This window comes from Drosophila takahashii, chromosome X, assembly GCF_030179915.1.
Source record: "Drosophila takahashii strain IR98-3 E-12201 chromosome X, DtakHiC1v2, whole genome shotgun sequence".
Lineage (NCBI taxonomy): Eukaryota > Metazoa > Arthropoda > Insecta > Diptera > Drosophilidae > Drosophila > Drosophila takahashii.
Genome location: NC_091683.1, coordinates 14689610 through 14708090, shown reverse-complemented (window position 1 = coordinate 14708090; position 18481 = coordinate 14689610). Strand labels below are relative to the sequence as shown.

At 40.2% G+C, this 18481-nt stretch overlaps 3 protein-coding genes across 3 annotated transcripts; all 3 read right to left on the bottom strand.

The window, feature by feature from the left end:
• Positions 1 to 5694: 5694 nt before the first annotated feature.
• Positions 5695 to 6535, bottom strand: LOC108058156 (uncharacterized). The gene has a single exon (XM_017142709.3). It carries the CDS (start codon positions 6429 to 6431, stop codon positions 5772 to 5774), a length of 660 nt encoding a protein of 219 aa, XP_016998198.2. The 5' UTR covers positions 6432 to 6535; the 3' UTR covers positions 5695 to 5771.
• Positions 6536 to 7501: 966 nt separating this feature from the next.
• tgy (twiggy) lies at positions 7502 to 9731 on the bottom strand. The gene is made up of 4 exons (XM_017142700.3): positions 9232 to 9731; positions 8482 to 8590; positions 8137 to 8418; positions 7502 to 7902 (listed from the first exon to the last, which is right to left on the bottom strand). Exons 1-4 carry the CDS (start codon positions 9729 to 9731, stop codon positions 7717 to 7719), a joined length of 1077 nt encoding a protein of 358 aa, XP_016998189.2. The 3' UTR covers positions 7502 to 7716.
• An 8041-nt stretch (positions 9732 to 17772) lies between these two features.
• Positions 17773 to 18438, bottom strand: Obp18a (Odorant-binding protein 18a). The gene is made up of 2 exons (XM_017142751.3): positions 18307 to 18438; positions 17773 to 18246 (listed from the first exon to the last, which is right to left on the bottom strand). Exons 1-2 carry the CDS (start codon positions 18355 to 18357, stop codon positions 17902 to 17904), a joined length of 396 nt encoding a protein of 131 aa, XP_016998240.1. The 5' UTR covers positions 18358 to 18438; the 3' UTR covers positions 17773 to 17901.
• Between the last annotated feature and the right edge of the window lie 43 nt (positions 18439 to 18481).

Genomic DNA, 18481 nt, shown 5'->3' with positions numbered 1-18481 from the left:
CCCGAAAAAGAAACTTAAGCTTCAATTTCGACTCTATTAGGTCGCAGAGTGTGTGTGCTCTTTTGCTGCTGAAATCGGCTTGCATGCCAATGGGACAGGGACCCTTCCTATGGCATCCCGTCTTACCTTGACTGCAATTCTGGCAGAGCACGAGCATCTGCACAGAGAGAAAAAAAATAAAGAAGAATCCGTAGGTTTTTCAAATCACTTACAAAGGTGTCTAAATGTAGAAACTAAATAATTTTATGTACTGAAAATACTGGATTTTTTTATTTGAATATTTCTAAGTCTATCCTTACCATTATCTGCATAGAGAGAAAATTATAAAAGTTTTTAAAATTAGTTTTAAAAAAGATTTTCACCTCACAGAAATCAGTAGGTGTCTAAAAGCAGGCCACATATTATTTTAAATTCTAAAAACAGATTGGATATATTAATTTTAATATATCCAGGCGTATTTTGTATTTCTAATGGTTATCCCATTTTTTCGCAGTGCATCCTTTTGTAAGCTACTTGAAGGAAATGTGTTGCATAGTTTAAGGCTGCAGCACACAAAGAGCAGAAACAGGAACAGAAACTGAAGCTGGGGCAAAAACAGGAGCCGGAGCAGCGGGACTATCAACTATAGTCGAGGAAATTACTTTCAACATTTCGAATGCCGTCTCCAGGAAAGCCCCCTCTCCTCTTCTACCGCCGCCCCTGGAAGACAGCGCACAAAGTGTGTATTTATATTTAAGAAAAATGTTAAAGAAATAAAATAAGAAGTGAGCAGAGAGCAGCGTTCAGACGAATGAAAAACAGGAAAATTATTTGATTTTTATGCATTTCACTTAAGCAACACAAAAAGGCCACCAGAGAGAGAGGAAGAAGAGGAAGACGACGATGAAGACAGCCAGGCAGATGGCAGGAAAAATCGGGAAAGCGAAAAAACGGGAAGAGGGACTCGAAGGACATGCATGCATTATAGATGAACTTGCCGGCGAACGAAATAAAGCAAATAAATGCAATCAGGAATAATAATTCCAGGCCAAGACAGCCGGGGATAACTTGATTTCCACCACCTTTTCTTCCCCTCCACATTTCCCACACCCCCCACCCCCCGGCAAACGCATAAACAACAATTTTACTGGCGAACGGAGGTTGGATAAAGTCATGCACTTGGCTCGTAAATAAAGCCAAAAGCCTATCTTCAAGGTTCTGCCCACAACAAGCTCAAAGTCGACAGGGAAAGCAGAGAATTTAGAGGGAAAAGCGGGAAAATCGGGGTAAAACAGAGGGGCAGAGTCAACGCCCAGCCAGTTTTTCACTTGGAAAAACTTAATTATGCATGGTTAACACGAAAACTCAATAAATTTTCAAATAAATTCACATGGGCCGAGAGCCGAGAGCCAAGAAAAGAGAGAAATCGAAAAAACGCCTGGCCTTTTGGTCTATGTAAATTTTATTTGCCAAAGGATTTTTCACCAAGTTTCCTGGCTCTGTTGCATTTAGATTTATTTGCAACGTGTGTGCTATGTAAAACCTATTAGGTTTTCAGACCACCCACCCATCCAGTCGGTCTGTCCAACCACCCACCCACTCAACTGTTGCGCAAGCAAGGACTCGGAACTCGGAACTCAGGACTCGGGACTCTCGGAAGAGAGTCCTGGCACCTTTGGCAAACTAATCGCCTGTTGAAAATGCCCCGCACTGTGCGAGCTAGAATTTATTGAGTTCTCATATTGAGCAATGCTATAAAAATAATGAAGCCAAGTCCGGGCCAGAAAGGTGGCCAGGATGCCGAATGCCGAGGTGGTCCTCCTCCTCCGCAGGTGACTGCGCTACACTGGGATGGCAGGGATTTCTAAGGATCAGGCAGGATACGAATTATTTAAAACTAGAACTTTGGATTTTACCAATAGCTATATTTTAAGGGGAATGCATTTTAATGGAAAATAATTTATTTATAAAATAAATAATAAATAATAAATAAATAATAAAACATTTTTTAGTATTCATTATTTATTTATATTTAAATATATTCATTTTATATTGATTAATTTATTTTATAGCCAATCCTATAATATATATAAAAATTATAAATAGTTTAGTTAATAGAACAAGAACTGAAAATGTGTCTAAGGGTAACTAAAAAGGATCTACGAACTCAATAAAAAGTTGTTAATAAATTAGGAACTAAAAATTTTCCAAAAGTAGTAAACATAAATGAATGAATAAATTTTATAAATGAATAAAATAGTATAATTATTTTTGCCAGATCTAAAATATATATAGTTAATATATGAGGTACTTACTTAAAATGTTAATGTTTGCTATGTTTAAATATTCCGAATTGAAACTCCCGATCTTCAGCTTGTAGGGGCCACTTTTTGTCGTCGACAGTTGGCTTAGCCGAAAGCCAAAAGCCCACGCAGCTTAGTGTGTCCTGCGAAGGACACCCAGCCAAGGGGTGGCCGTAAAAGGGGGTGGGTGGGCAAAAGTGGCAGGAGCAGCGGCAAAAAGTGAAATGAAGCCGAAAGGCAAATAGAGCATAAATTACGCAAATCCAACACGACACTTTACAGCGTCGACGGCGGCAGAGGAGCGGCAGAGGCAGCTTCATGCGTGTGTATGTGTACGGGTATCATATGTGTGCGTGTGTGTGTGTGTTTGGCGACAACTACAACAACTGCAGAGGCAACAATAATAGCAGTAACAGCAACAGGAAGAGCAACAAATAAGTTAAGTCAAAGTCGAAAAAGCAAACAAACATTGCACACGACGGAGATGGCAGCACTTACACACGCACACACACATAGTGACACCCACTAGCACACATAGAAAAAAACACACTGTGAAAAAAAATGTACCAAAAAAGTATAATATTATTTTTATAAAATTAAAATCATTATGAGTAACTTTTTTGATTTTTTTAATTTTAATTCCAAATCTTTTTGTATTTTCTTGCAATTTCTCTCAGTGCCGACTGCAGCTCACAGTGTGGCATGCAATCAGGCGCCAAATGCTCAAGTGTCTCATTGTCAGCATGTTGCATGTGCAACACAGGGGGGAGGAGGCAGGGAAAATAAAGTAAAATGAACAGCAGCAGCAAAAATGTTAAAGCAAGTAAATAAACATTGTACGCCATTATCAGGCACTGTCAGCAGCAACAGCAGCAGCAACAGTAGCAACAATCAACAGCACCAGGCAACATAATTTGCAGTTGCAACTGAGAACTTTTCAATGGTTTGAAGCTGAAAAAGCTGACAGGACCTCCTGGCCCCCGACCCCTTATTTTTCGGAAAAAAGAGTGGCAAGGGAAAACCAACACGAAGGCAGCGGTGCATGGTAGGCACAGTGGGGAAACCTATCGCCTATTTTTAGGAGGCTGAGGCCTAGGGTAGGAAAAGCCGAATGATGTATTTTAGAAAGTGTATTTAATAAATACCAAAAATAATTTATTACCATTTATGTATTAATAATAATTTAATAATAATTTGCAGTAACCATATTATATATTTTATATTGCTAGTTCTATTAATCTTTGTATTATTTTGATGATTGTATTCGTTTTGTAAACTTCTTACTAAATCACTTCACAACACAACAAAAGGATTAAACCTTTAAAAAAAATTTTTAAAAGCCAGAGATTTTAGTAAATTTTATAAGTTTTCCGAACTTTACTTAGTTAGTTTTCCCTAGCACCTTTCCACTGTCCAAGGAAAAGTCCATGGCCTGTTATAAGGCCCGGATATGCCGGCGAACCTGATACTATACGTATGTGTGTGTGGAAGTGTGTCTGTATGCGTTGTCCCTGTATGTGTGCATTTTTGTATGTATGTAACCCCGTATACAGCTGCATGGTTGAACAGTCAATGGCGGGTGTAGCCAAAAAGGCCGGAAGTGCAGTCGAGCAACAACAATTGCATGTGTATATATGCGTACGTATGAGTATGTGTGAGTGGGTCCATAGGTGAGTGTGTGTATGTGTGTGAGCCGGCTAAACAAAAGTGGCACAACAAGCTGAACTTGTGGGCGGTGGGTGGTAGTGCCGAAAAACGAAAAGAAAAGCCAACACAAGTTGACATAGAAATTGTACAAACTGAAAATGATTTGTGTGCCCCCTTTGCTCAGGCACACACACGCACACAAATGCAGGCATATATTTGCACAACGGTGGGTCGATTTACAGGAAAGGGGGGAAAAACAAGAAAATTGAGAAAATAGAATACACAAAAATATTAACTAAGCTAATCTCAGCCATTCGGTTCTCTACTTTAATTTAATTTATGTACTTAAAAGTTACTTGCTTGATGTAGTAAAAATAAAGATATTTTTCAAGCCAATTCAAATATTAATTAAAGTCAAATGAATAACTACAATTAGTTTATCACTTATTAAGACAGAATTAGAATTTTTTAATATTTACAAAAATGCACTTAAAAGACTTTATTAAAATTGTGTAATATTTTTAATTTCAAATAAATACATTTATTTTATGATAATTAAATGGAGCTTATTTCTAAATATGTCCCTTTAACCATTTTTAACTTATTTTCTCTCTCTCCAAAGTAGAGCCGCCTTTAGGGTGGCCCAAAAATGGTCAGATTTCAAACAGTCACTGTGGAGTAGGTGGATGTCCTGCGTCCAGGACGACCCGATCCTGCCAACCAATGAGCCACAAGCGAGACAGACAGCCTGCAGCCGCAGGCGGGGGGCGTGGCAGGTGAGGGGCGGCAAAGGGGGTTTCAGGGGCCTTTGGCAGACAGTTGAAATTGCAAATTATGCTCTCGGAAAGAGGAGGACCCAAACCGAACTGCGAACAGCGGCTGGCTGGCTGGCTGTTCCACTGTCTGCGCTCTAATTATGCAAACTACCTGCTGTTACTCAATTAATCTTGATTACGTTTGTGTTATCCAAATACAATTATTTTGGTATTAATTACAGTGGCCAGGAGCCAGAGGACCAGACGGAGGACCACTTTTACGAGCGGAAATTGTCTGGGTCGCCGAGTGAAACAATGCCGAACACCACCCAACCACCCACCACCCATCGCACATCGCACAGATTGCCCTGGAAAAGCCACCGCACAACGCATTAGAGGCAAGTGTTTTTCCCCAAATTTTCTTCATTTTCTTCGCTATTTTTTTTGCCGTAAATTCGCATTTCCATTTCCGATTCCCATTCGTATGCCACTCGCATTTGACGCGACTTTGGCCAAGAAGCGTTGGATTTCCTAATTAGCCTAGGAAGCCAAGTATCGAGATGCGTGTGGAAAATTCGGGAGTGCGACGAAAAGAGCGTTGACCTTAATTAGCAGCCTGCGAAAATGAGAGTTAAGTGCCTTGAATTGGGCTTATGGCCTAAGCCAATGCATAATCCTAATGGCGACCAACTGAGCAAAGGAGAGAGTAAGAGTTAGTGTGGCTGCTTGAATGCCAAACTGAAGTTAATAAATAAAGGAATCTAGCTGAAGGTTAAATGGAGCTAAATGTGCAGTTTGCTTCAAGGCAATAATATAATAATATAATTTAATTAAATAATAAGAGTGTGTTAAATTTTTAAGAATATTCGTAGAGTAAATACCATTTTGCTGTGCTAATTAATACGTATAGATTATTATTGCCTTGCCTTGCTTAAAATAGTTTAAAATACATAACTTAAAATGACTAATGGTGAATATCATTCCATTATTTAAAAGAAAACTCACTTCACTAAATTGAACTAAAAATTTAATTGTTTCACAAACGAATAAAAGTAAAATAGTAATTATAATTGCTGTTATCTCAATTTCAGTTGTATCGGGGACGACCCTGGATCACCCTGAGCACATCCTTCTTCTTCAGCTTGGGCGCCTGCCTGGAGGGGATCAGGGTGGAGACGCAGTTGGGGGGCTCCCACTTGAGGTGCGACGGCATCAGGCTCATCGGCGGCATTGTGGTCCGCTCCTCTTCTTCGATAAAGTCCTCGCATTTGGTGATCAGGCCGCGGATCTGCTTGGTGATGTCCTTAACAATGAGCGAGCCCAGAAACAAACGTACCCGTGAAAGGGTAGGGGTCGTTTTCCCTGCAGTCTTGCGAGGCTGATCCCTCTGCTTCTCTTCATTTTCTGGCATCGAAATCTCCTCCTGCTTCTCCTGCTTTTGCTTCTGATCCTGATCATCCTCCTCCTCTTCTTCAACGTAAAACGTTTGAATTTTCTGCCGCATCTCATCGGAGATTATATTGAAAATATCCACCTCACGCCGCAATTTGTAATATAAACCCATCTTTGCGCGATTATTCCAGACCTTTGGAATGATTACCTCACGATCCGTAGTTTTCTTCATCTCCATCTTTTGCTGCTCCTTGGCGATTTCGATCATCCAGCGCTCTATTCTTGGTCCGGTAATATTGAGCTTATTCATCTTCGGGAATGTATTTGGATCGGCAGCCGGCTTTGTGAAAATCATTGTTAAAATATCACAAAATTTTGTTCGTACAAATTGTAAGAAATCTGTAGAGAAACACAGATCGGTCGGAGACTCGAAGTAAAAGTGAACATTCTACGACGACCGAAACGTTGACAAGAGTTTGTCGCAGAAATGTTAAGTCAGAGCACTCTTAGATTAATAGAATATTTATTATAGAATATTTTACATTTACCTAGTGTTTTTCGGTTTTCTGTTTTGTTTTTTTTTTTAAATTAGGGATTTTGGTTTTTGACAAAAATGGGAACTTTTCTTCTCGTATTTTTGCTGTAACTTGGCCAAAAATTGTCCTACAGCCAAACTACATACTGTTTTGAGCAGATAACAAAATAATAAATAAATCCATGATACTTTCCGGGTAATCTTGAAAAAATAAAATTTTTACCATTTTTCAATTTTTTTATAAGGGGGTACATCATGATTTTTTACGAAAATTGGCAAAAAAATAAAATGTCCAGTTCAGAAAGGTATGACAATCCATATATAGATCAATATTTATATTGTTACGGTAAAAAAAACTTATATATTTTTTGTGAAAAATTGGAATCTGGATTTTGTTTTTTTTGTTGAAAATTATATTTTACTCTAATTTTTTGGGTGAAAATCCTCGAATGATTTGATTTAGGTTGCATTCCTTCAATGTCTCGAGCAATTGACAAACTAAAGCAAGTCCCTCGATGAGCTCTGTAAGTCGCAGTTTAAATGGCTTATTCTTTGCCATCAGGTTCGATTTTCCCTATCCCGCCATCCAGGATTTTTGTTTCTTTCCGTAGAAACGCAGTTTTTAGGGTGAACCTTACGTAATGCTAAAAAAAAGTTCACAAATGTTTCAAACAGTAAATTAATCGATACTTCCACAAAAAACACCTGTTTTTGTCACTTTTGATTAGTTATTTTTCTTATTTGGTTGTATAAATTTAAATTCCATATTGTTTTTATGAGTCTTCATTGGAAATCACGAATAGAGGTCCATCCTTCTGCCCACTGCATTGTCCTTTGGCCGTCTTTGTGTGGCCCGTCTGCCACGAGCTGCTCAATAATAAATACATGAATAGATAAACTAGGACGTGGATCGGGCAAGGACGAGGACGAAGTCGAGGAGTCGCAACAGGACAGCATCTGGCTGCCTTGGCACGTCCGCCTTATACCCATAATATATTAAATATACGATAAGCATGCAAACAAAAAAAAAAGGGAGAAAAAAAGGGAGATGAAAAAAGTAGAGATTGTGGCTGGCGGAGAGGGCCAATGGCTGAGTCGCCTGCTGCTAGGTCACCGGATTGTCGCTCTCGGGGATGACCAGGTCCTCCTCCCTGATCCTTTCGGGCAGCCGCTCCGCCACCTGCTGCCTTCCGGCCAACTGGAGCTGGTAGTTGAAGTACTCGTACACGTACAGCTGCTTGCTGTTCACATAGTGGAAGGCCACCGGGTACTCGGACAGGCAGTCCATGCACTGAAAAAAGAGCACAGGTAGGATTTGTCAAAGATTCGGAAAAAATTGTTTATTTTAAGCAATTATTTTTGTAATTAAATCAATTTAATTATATAAAACTTGTAACGCTAGGATACAAGAAACAAATAAATAAATACTTTTAGACTCCTTTTAATTAACTAAACCTCCCTTAAAACTGATTTAAATTGTACCACTTGATTTTCAAGTTATTGAACCTTTTTTGACGAGACTTACCGATCTTGCGTTGTAGTAGGCGTATTTGTAGAGCCAAAAGTCTATGCCCACGTTGCCCGAAAGAAGCGCTCCGAAGGGGGCAATCGGATAGAATCGGTTGCGCAACTGCTCGTCCCGGGAATCGCCGGCCTTAACGCCGAGATTAAACAGGCATTTGCCCATCTCCACGTCCTCGGCGGAATCGTCCTGCTGGCGGCACTTGGCGGTGTCGTTGAGGCCCTCGGCGAAGATCTTCAGAGCCTCGCGGCTCAGCACGTAGCCACTGCCCCCGGACATGTACGACTGTCAAAATCAGATGCACTTAGTCCAAATGTAATGGCACAACTGTTTGTTCCCTCTGCTTACCTCGTTCTTCTGGTGATTGCCGATCATCTTGTAATTGAATCCAAAATAAATAGGGATTTCCGGGGAATAGGGGTAGAGCATGTAGCGCAAATTCTCCAAAAATACGTAGCTATTAATAAAAAAGGAGAAGCAAATATAGGAAGAACTCAAACTCTAACCAAATTTTTTACCAATCTAAATATAGACTGCTATCTTTTTAACAGTAATTATGCCTCCGAAAAACACTTTCACTATTAGTAATTATCAAACAAAATTGCACAAAAAATAAAACAAAAAGTAAAAAATTCTCTAGAAATTGTAGATATGTACTATGTATTCGTGATATTCGATACGCTAAAGTTATACGAATTTTTGATAATTAAAAATATTCTATGGCCATATGACACTTGCCTAAGTTTAGACTAACTAATGGAACTTTTTTTAACTAAATCACGGCTACCTAAACATTAAAGTTTTAATTTAATATGTAAATAAATCCACTTAAAACCAAACTTTAAAAAAGTTTAAAATAATGCTATATTAAAAATAGTCTTTTTAAGACATACACAAACAAATAGTAATATTTAAACATAAGTAAAAAAAATTTCTATAAATAAAAAATGTTAGTAAATAAGTACTAGTTAATTTTCATAAATAAAATAAATTATGGACCCCTTTTAAAACTAGGTTGCCAAGGCTTTTTCAAACTAATCTAGTCAGTGTCATGTGGCCATAATAATAATCCGAAATAATGGGCCTAATTCGACATACGTGTCATCATCCGCCTTGATGAACCAATCGGCCTCGTCGCGCATATTTTCGTGGATGTGGGTGAAGGCCTCCTTGGTCTTGCCCCAGAGGACCTCGTAGCGGTCCGGCTTGGTCAGCACCACGGTGGGCAGCTCGTCATCCGGCTCCGAGGTCATGAAGTAGATCTTGTTGCAGCGCTTGCCCCAGGTGCGCAGCACGTGGACGGCCCTCGATTTGTGATACTTAGGTGTGGTGAGCACCCAGCACAGGATCCTCACCTCCCGGTAGAGCTTCTCGGCCAGCGTTTCGTTGGACAGTCCAGTGGGATCGATTCTGGCCAAGGGCAAAGCGCCGGCGGTCAGCATCATCACATCCCAGTAGGCGTAGGTGATGATTAGCGAACTGCCCACCAGGAGGGTCAGCAGAACCAGGTGATTGGTGGAAAGTCGCCGAGCCGGACGGAGTTTCCCGCCCGCCGGGTAAACTGACGGACTCTCCAGTGTGATATACTCGCCGGCCATTTGAAAACTGACTTGCTAAGTCGCTGAATCGGAATCGGAAGCGCCCAGAGGCATAGAGCCTTATCGCCGAAAGATAAGACAAGGAAAACTGATACAAGGAAGAGCGAGTATGCACCATTAGTCTAATAGCCAGAAGTTAGATAGTCGTAAAAGAGAGACACACGTAGTTATCCAGAAGAAAGAAAGAGAGAGCGCGAATGCACCAGAAAATATTTACTTGGTCCCATCATCTTATCAATATGGTTTTTTTAGATCACTTTTAAAACTATTATTATTTAGTATTAGTTATTATTTGGTTTACCTAAAGATATCAAAGAAACCACACAATTCATATATAAATTGATTCATATTTTCACAGTCTCTTATCAAATAAATAATACATATTATAATAAAATAACACAAAACAGTCACTTAATAAATTAATAATATTTATTAAAATAATATAGTTCCACATTATCGTGAAATAAAATGATTTTCCTTAAAACAAATATTCCAGCTTTAATGAAAGCAACAAATATAACCCCCTAAATCATTAAAAACTTTAAAGAAAGTTAGTCAGTTCCTCCAGCTAATTGTTTACCATCCCGACGGAAAGTGGCAATGGATATCCCAAGAAATTTATTTAAATTTCGCTCAGCATAGTTCATTAATCAAAACACTTTGGACAAACACACACACACACACAGAGCAACAAGCTGGGAAAAATGAAAATAGAAAAAGAAAATATAGGAATAATAAAAAAAAGGGAGTTTGGGCAAACGCAAAACCCGAAAACAGTTGAAGTTGAGAGAATCTTTCAATTAATCATGAGCGACATGTGGTCGTTGAGGGGCGGGTGGGCGTGGCACGGTAGAAAAGACCGCCAGCAGCGCGAGAAAAATAAAATGAAATAAAATAAAATAGCGCATACGCCCTGTGGGGCGGCGGAGAGATGGGAGGGAGGGGCACTCGGATGCTCGCGTGCAAACAAATGGCTGCCATAATAGCGACGAGGCGGCATCCTGGTCGCATCCTGGACCCCACCAGTCCACCAATCCACCAGTCCAACTCCGCTGCCAAACAAATTCGCATTAATAAAATAAAATGCAGTTAGCGGAGGCGGCGGCGGCGGAGAGAAGAGCGGCTAAGAATGAAAACTATTTGGCATTGTGGGCGGCGTGTGACCCCGCTGCGATTTCCCAGCGCCTAAAACAAATATACATTTTTCCAATAAAAGCGGCGGCTTTTCTCGCGCCGTTTTTCTTCTTTTTTCCGCCCCCTTCGTTTTTGTACTTCGCCTGTCAAAATTAGTTTTCGGCCAGGGCAAACAGTTCAACATGAAATGCAAATACTAGTTGGGTGCAAAAATGGGGCTGATAAATGCCTTTGACCTTTCGATGACGTGACCCACATGGTGCCACTGACCATGGGCAGGGGTCAGGGGGGTTGCTTTTTCCTAAAACTGCCTTCTCAAGGATTTAATCGATATGCGCATGGTAAATCATATCGTTTTAACCATGCATTACTGGTAAAATTTATGTTAAATATTATAATTTTACCAAGGTCTCTCTCTCGGAGAGAGAAAGACGATAAATGGCACAATATCAAATTGATCATCGTTTCATATCAAGTCTTTTTTGGGTGTACTTTGGAGTAAGCTCAAAATAATAAACTCTTAAAGATTTCTGGACTATTTTGCCATCGCCCTTCGGCTGGAGTTCAATTAATAAAACAATGGCAGCTCGATCCCTTCAATTTCCTCTGCTTTCAATCCTTTTCACAGACGACACTGGGCTCACAATCAACAGTTCCTTTCCATCTGGTTTTCAGCAGCAGCCTCAATACAATAAAAATTCAGCCAACCAGAAGGTCCGGCGATGGTCGGTCGGTCAACTGCAAACTGTGTGCAAATCATAAAACAAAAAAAAAAGGAATAAAAATAAACCAAAGTCAAATGTATAACTGCAGATTTTTTGTAATAATGTTAGCTTTTGGATTTTACAAGCGCGCCAAGGCAAACGCCATTTGTCTCGCTGTCTGACTGTACCTCTCCCTCCCTCTCTCTCTCTCTCACTCGTCCATCTCTTTCTTCTTTTTTTGTATGTAAATATGAGTGTGTGCTTGAGTAGCATTGTTTGCAATAGAGATGACCGCGTGAGATAGAACAATTTCAGAAGAAAACTTTATTAAATTAAATATGAACTGGTTAGATTTTTGTTAGAAATTTGAAACCGTTTGTAAAAAGCTTGCATACTTTTCGGCGCACAAACTATTATTTGATTGTAAACGATGCAGCAGCCTCGGAGACGCAAAAGAATACAATACCCTAAAACTATGGAAAAATTCATAAGAATTGTATTGAGAAAATTCAAATCACGATCGATGCCTCTTCATCACCACTGCATCTGTCTGCACCACACACACACACACACACAGACGTAGTGAGACATCAAACGTGCAAACATTTGCCATATTTTTGTAATCAAAGTAAACAATCCACTTAACCCAACACGGACATGCAAAACGACTGCCAGCTGGCTATGTCCCTCTCTGTCCCTCTCTGACCCCCTCTACCCATCTCGCTCCCTCGCCGAATGCTGGACCGTCTTTCGCTTCGATTTTTTTGGGCGGGAAATGGAGGCCAACGACACTACTTCTGCAATCCACCCACTTAACCCACTCAACTTGGTACAAAAAACTCCACCACACTAACATTTTAATTCTCTGTTCAAAGATACTTAAATAATTGAACAAGATATTTGCTGATTTTAATGAAGTATTTATTTTAAATTGTTTTATAAAAATGTTTTTTTTTTGTCTATTTATTACGTATACGTAATATAAATTCTTACAAATAAGTTAGGTATACTTTTTTTCGGATTTCTCATTACCCAAGAACCCGCCTATTTTTTTTTGAATTTTCAGCATGTTATGTTACGTAACTTGATATTATGGTAATTTTTTTCCATGTGCACCCACTGTTCGTTCATACATCTCTGCAGCCATCCGTTTGTTGCTATTGTCACTACTTTCCCCCTCCATTTCCTCCTGAATTCCAGCAGTTTTTTGGCCCCACATTCCACAGGAATTGTTGGGTGAGGAGAAGGAGGAGGAGTCCTGGGCACGTGATGCCTTTCGATGTCTTGGCTCGTTTTTTATGCAAACAGCATTTGAATTTGAAATGAAAACGCTGACGGGCGCCGGCAATGCCAATGCACATGGAACTGGGAACAGGAGAACAGGGGAACTGGGAACTGCGACCCACGGATCCGGTAGCTGGGTAACTTGGGATTGGGGCCTGCGAACTGTATCCCAGATCCTGGAACTGGTCGTCGTCCTGCAGCTGAAGTCCTTCGCTGTGGGGGGGAGAGCCAATGGTATTGCATACTTTTCAGCGTCGTGCGGTTACTTTTAGCACACTGATATGACAACGGTCCACCCCAAACACACACATTCTGGATTAGGGTGGCTCGATTTTGAGGGATAACTTGGATAACTCTGTGAAAAATATATATTAAATATAGAAAAATTAAAATAAATATAAAAGAAGTGTCAAAAAGTATGCAATAATATTTTCCAAGGATGAAAATCTATTATTCACAATATATCCATTATATGAATTTCGACCCACCCTTTCGTGGGAACATTGTGTCCATTGGCATTTTGCTGGTAAACACAAAAGTCAGGGGCGGCGGAGGAGGGGTTTAAGAAATGGTGGAGAGGGGCTGGAGGTTGGGTAAATAGTTTTTACTGCACACAAACACAAAACGCAATGACAAAAAGGCCATAAAAAGCAGCGCCGCCAACTTTGTTATTACATTTTTATACCGGTCTCACATACACACACTCATACACTCACACACACACCCACACATATGGAAAGCGTTTTTATTGGCATAAAGAAGCAAGTGGAACACCTGTTCCAGCCACCACCGACATCCCGCTGTCGCGGATTCATTTGCATTTGCATTATTTCCCTGTTTGCTCGGCAACCCTTTTTCCCCTTTTTAGCCCCTTTTTGTCCCCTTTTGCCCCTTTTTTTGGACCAGACTTTTATTATTTTTGGTTAGTTCTGCTGCATTACAAAATGTGTTGACATGTTATGATTTCGATTTTAATTTCAGCAGCTGCAGGCGGCTACAAAAAGGTGGCACTGGATGTGCAAACATTTGCCAAAGCCAGAAATCAGCAGGGAAAAATGGTTGGGTATCTGGAATGTTCACAAAAAGAAACCCCAAACTAATTAAATAATATTCAGTACAAATAGAGGAAGTTAGGGATCACAGGTATACAAAGGTTTGAAAATCTTTGGGGCATATTAAGTGCCATATTTTTATTATTACACCCAAAAAAAATTATAGTTTAGTTCCTAAATTCGTTGTATTGGAAATATACTAGGTCCAGTAATAAAGTATAGTATTAAAATAATACTAATAAATATAAATTTTTTACTAAATATTCTAAGCCGAAAATTTAATTTTAGCTTTTTCGAAAGCATAGTTTCAAATTAATGTACGAATAGTTTAGTTGCTATGGTCATTTTTTTCGGTGTATCTCTTTAAATGCGAACAGCAGCCATTAGGTTCACCCACACTACAGCCAGGGATATTATTATCGTCATTATCGATAACAAGTACTCAAACAGATCGATTACCGGATTCCCCGTTCGATGTTTGTTCAACGGCTAAAAGGACTCGGTCAACAGCTTAAAGCAGGGATATGCCAGATGCACTGGGGGTATCGATTACTTATTTGTATTAAAAGTTCATTTCGGGTATTGATTCCATGGTATTTATGCGGCTCTCCACATCGTTGGACATTAATTAGGAGTGAGCTAGTACTTATCCATGAGCAATATCCTTTGGCCAGGTATCCATTACATTCTACTCATTATACTCGAAGTACAGAGGCAAATAAAAAGCTCTATTTCAAGTATACAAGCCACATTTGCTGTTGTTTAAGCATCGTTTTTCCAGGGCCAGCAGATCCTCCTCAGTGAGTCATCTTTCGGCTGATCCCTCTGTCATTTGTCAGCCGGTTGCCTTGGCTTTTAATTAAATATGTTGCCAGGATTTCAGCCACATTCTCGGGAGGTGGCTCAGAAATGTCTGAAGACTGTGACAGGACATAGACATAGTTGTCCCTCCTCGGTTCTTAGACGAAAGTCGAAGGACGAGGGAACAAAAGTTGTCACTCGGGTGTCACTCGGGGTAAGATAAATAAATAAGCTGTGGGCCAGGGCGTTAAGCAAGTTGTGCTGTTATCCTTGCAGCTCCTGTTCCTGCTCCTGCTCCTGCTCCTGCGGTTTATATTTATGCCGCGCTGCTATTGTTGTCACGCGAGCCAAGCGCGCATTTCCAATAATAATCTCTTGTCCCGGGCATAAATGTCGCATTAAAATGTCACGCACTTGTGGCTTAATCACGCCAAAGGATAACGGCATGCCCACTGGCCCCATTTCACACTGAGCAAAAAAAAAAAACAAATAATACTATAGAATTGCCAGCTAAATTTTCCGTGCGTTCTCTATTAAACGGATGCGGTGCGATATAAAAATCTAAAATCAAAAACCGAAATTCAGAAATATTTTCAAGATAAATACTAAGCCATAAAAAATAAAATAAAAATATCCCTAAATATATTTTTTCACTTTTAAGACTGAACTATTTTTTTCCTGGTTTTTAATAATTTATAATGAACTCCAACACTCTCTCAAATTATTTTTTCAAGGTGCAGGATGTGGGGGCAGGATAGCCGAAGGACATGAAGGACAACAGCACTTGAGTAGTCATCCCCTCGGCCTGCTGTTGTTATCTCGACGACTTGGACCCTGGATTCTAGATCCGCAGGACCTTGGCAGCCAGTCGTTCGGTTAGAGGACTGCGGTTCCATAGGCATTACTTGTTTGCGGTTTTTATTATATCATGCTCATGTCAAACGGGCTCAGCATTGTCACATCCTTAGCCTCTGATGATGATGATGCTGCCGCTGCCGCTGCTCTCTGCCAGCTCAGCGTCCTGTCATTCCAGCTCTTGGCCACCGCCTCCTCATCATCCTCATCGGTTCCGCCCCCTTCCCCTTTCCCGCTCACCAATCCCCAACTAAGCTAGCTCTTGTCCTTCATCTCAAGCTGCCAGTTATTACACATTGCCAGCGTCTTAATGTCGGGATTGTCAGGCGAGGGATTCGGAGAAGAGCTGCGGAGGAGGCGACTCCTCTCGAGTGTTGCGCCCTAATTCGCCAACAGGTGGCGGGCCTCATTCAAGTGGCTCTATAGGAAAACCACTTTGGTCGAAGCGTCGAGATGAGATGTCCTTTCAATACACTTGCTTAAATCTTAGAACTAAAATTTGCTATATTATTGTCTTTCAGTTTATGACATATAACATCAAAATAAATATCTAAAATATTTAATAATTGCAAAAGTAATATAAATAGTTAGGTAATAAATTAAAATATTAGATAATGCTGAATTCATTTAGTATTCCCTGCCTCCTTGTAAGTTCTTTGATTTCAGCCCGGGCATTTCGAGATCGGTCGACTCCTTGTGAATTTCTCGAGAGCATTGCAGCTTCGCCTTTCGACCCGGCCAAGGGATGTGAGCCATTTAGACGGACTGCAATTGGCAGCAGTCGGCAACATTTTATAAGTTAAGGCACGTTCCAGTGGTTAGGTCCACTCAGGACCTGAAATTTTGGTTGTGTGGTCAGGACGAAAACTGCAGTCGACTGTCGCAATGAGAACGCAAAGTTTATTTGCTGAGGCGGGCCAAAAAAGCCGAGACCAGTGGCCAAAACCCTTAGCCGGTAACCCAAAATCCCTTTTTTCGGGGCATAGATATAGTAAGTATATGTGCGAGTCAGAAATTGAATTATGAACGAGGAGGAGGCGGCTTTCCCGGGCTAATTCGATTAGACAGTCACAAATGCTGATTCAATTTGCATTGTCAATTAAATCGCTATCCTGGTAGCAGTGGCGCCCATAATTGCATTACAGCATATTTGCCTGTCATCAACATGTTTTGCCCACAAATTTTCCACTGACTTCAGCACTTCAGCACTTTGCCTTTTGCGCAACGCCCCCTTTTTCCGGCTGGTCAAAATAATTCCTAATTTCGGCTTTATACAGTATTATTGCTAGTAACCAGTAACCAGTAACTCGGCGGCTTTCTTGGTGATTGGCCAGCAAAAAGTTTTGTGGCAGCCGCAGTGTCGCCCAAGGAACTCGTGTCCTGTATCCTGTGTGCTGTGTGTCCTTTGCACTCGACTGCGTTGAGTCGAGTTCGAGTTCGAGTTCGAGTTGATGAAAGGCCAAGTCAAATGCCTCACTGATTGCATTGACATCCTTCTGGCCCTTTTCTGGCCCCTTTTGGCCCGGCCCAAATGTATTTGGCAAAACTTTACGTATGATTTGCTGGGAAAATTGAAATTTGCTCTGCATCCTGTGGGCTCGACTGGGATTCATTATTGCTTCCACACATCCGCTCCATCAAGTTGGTTTCGTTTGGTTCGTTCGCCTTTGCAGCTCCCCAGTTTCTGCAGTCAACAGTCTGCGATTTGCATTTCAATTATGTTCAAATTGCATCTTCTATATCTATATATCTGCCATGCCGAAATATTATTCAAATTGGCGTGGAGAGTGGGTCGAATTTTATGTCTGGCCTCCATATACATTTCATATTTATTTGACATGCAAAGCTAAATTTTCTGTAATTTATTTGCAGCCAACTCGGACAATCAAGAATCTGATTACTCATGATTCTGTTTTATTTCTACTAGTCTTACTTAAGTTACAATAAAATAATCGATTATTTTATTTTTCACAAAAAAATAATTAGTTTTTTGACCGTAACAATGAAAATATTGATCCAAATATGAATTTCCAAAAACTATAGTAACCACTGTAGTTGATTAATCTGAACTTTATTTAATTTACAACCCTACAAGCCAGATACACAATTTTATTTCAGTAGTTTTCTATTTGTTACAATAAAATAAACGATTATATTCCGAATGCGAATTGTATTCTTATACCATAACCGAAAAGTATTGTATACTATTATTGTATTTTTAACAATATCAATAAGCCTCTAATGTGATTAATAATTTCAACGAATTAAGTTGTTATCAGCGAATGATGTATATGGAATATATATAGTATATTGTAACCTTCGCGTTTTTCATATACGTATTTATATAAGGTTAATTGGTCGAGTTTCGCTCGTTGGGCTCTTAAACAAACACCGGAGCATCAGAAATGAATAGTCGCATCCGAGCCGATCGGTGACGTCATCGTATCGCTGCTTACACTGGGCGAGAATAATATGCTCCTGTTTGTTTCCTCGACTTCCCACCTTCTCCAGATCGATCCTCCCATCATCGCCGATGTACTCATCGAGCACACACCTGCTGTAGCATTTGACAGCCAAGGAAACATCAGAAATGGGAGTGGATGGTGAAATGGCCTCCAGTTCGGCGCTGGTCACATTGTTCTTCGTCATGCAAGAGTCTTGGGCAAGGCAGCCAGGCAACTCGCACTAAAATATGGATGGAATCATTAAAATATAATAAAATGAAAATATTCATTAAGAACTCACCGTAGCTATCAGGCAAATCCATAGTAGAACGAAGCTTTGGGCAACCTTCATGGCGAAAAACTAATTTCGGACTAACGCTGACCACTTAATCATCGGTCTTATATAGATTTTAGCCCTCCCATTTGAACTCAGCCCGAAAGCAGACAAGATAAGGTATAAAATCAATTATTCAAAA

Excerpts from the sequence above, each read along its gene's own strand:
- LOC108058156 (XM_017142709.3), bottom strand. The coding sequence starts at position 6,431 with ATGATTTTCACAAAGCCGGCTGCCGATCCAAATACATTCCCGAAGATG.
- tgy (XM_017142700.3), bottom strand. The coding sequence starts at position 9,731 with ATGGCCGGCGAGTATATCACACTGGAGAGTCCGTCAGTTTACCCGGCG. Across the intron at positions 8,591-9,231 it reads ATCAAGGCGGATGATGACAC|CTACGTATTTTTGGAGAATT; the intron begins GTATGTCGAATT and ends TTTTATTAATAG. Across the intron at positions 7,903-8,136 it reads CCTACTACAACGCAAGATCG|TGCATGGACTGCCTGTCCGA; the intron begins GTAAGTCTCGTC and ends CTCTTTTTTCAG.
- Obp18a (XM_017142751.3), bottom strand. The coding sequence starts at position 18,357 with ATGAAGGTTGCCCAAAGCTTCGTTCTACTATGGATTTGCCTGATAGCT. Across the intron at positions 18,247-18,306 it reads GGATTTGCCTGATAGCTACG|TGCGAGTTGCCTGGCTGCCT; the intron begins GTGAGTTCTTAA and ends TCCATATTTTAG.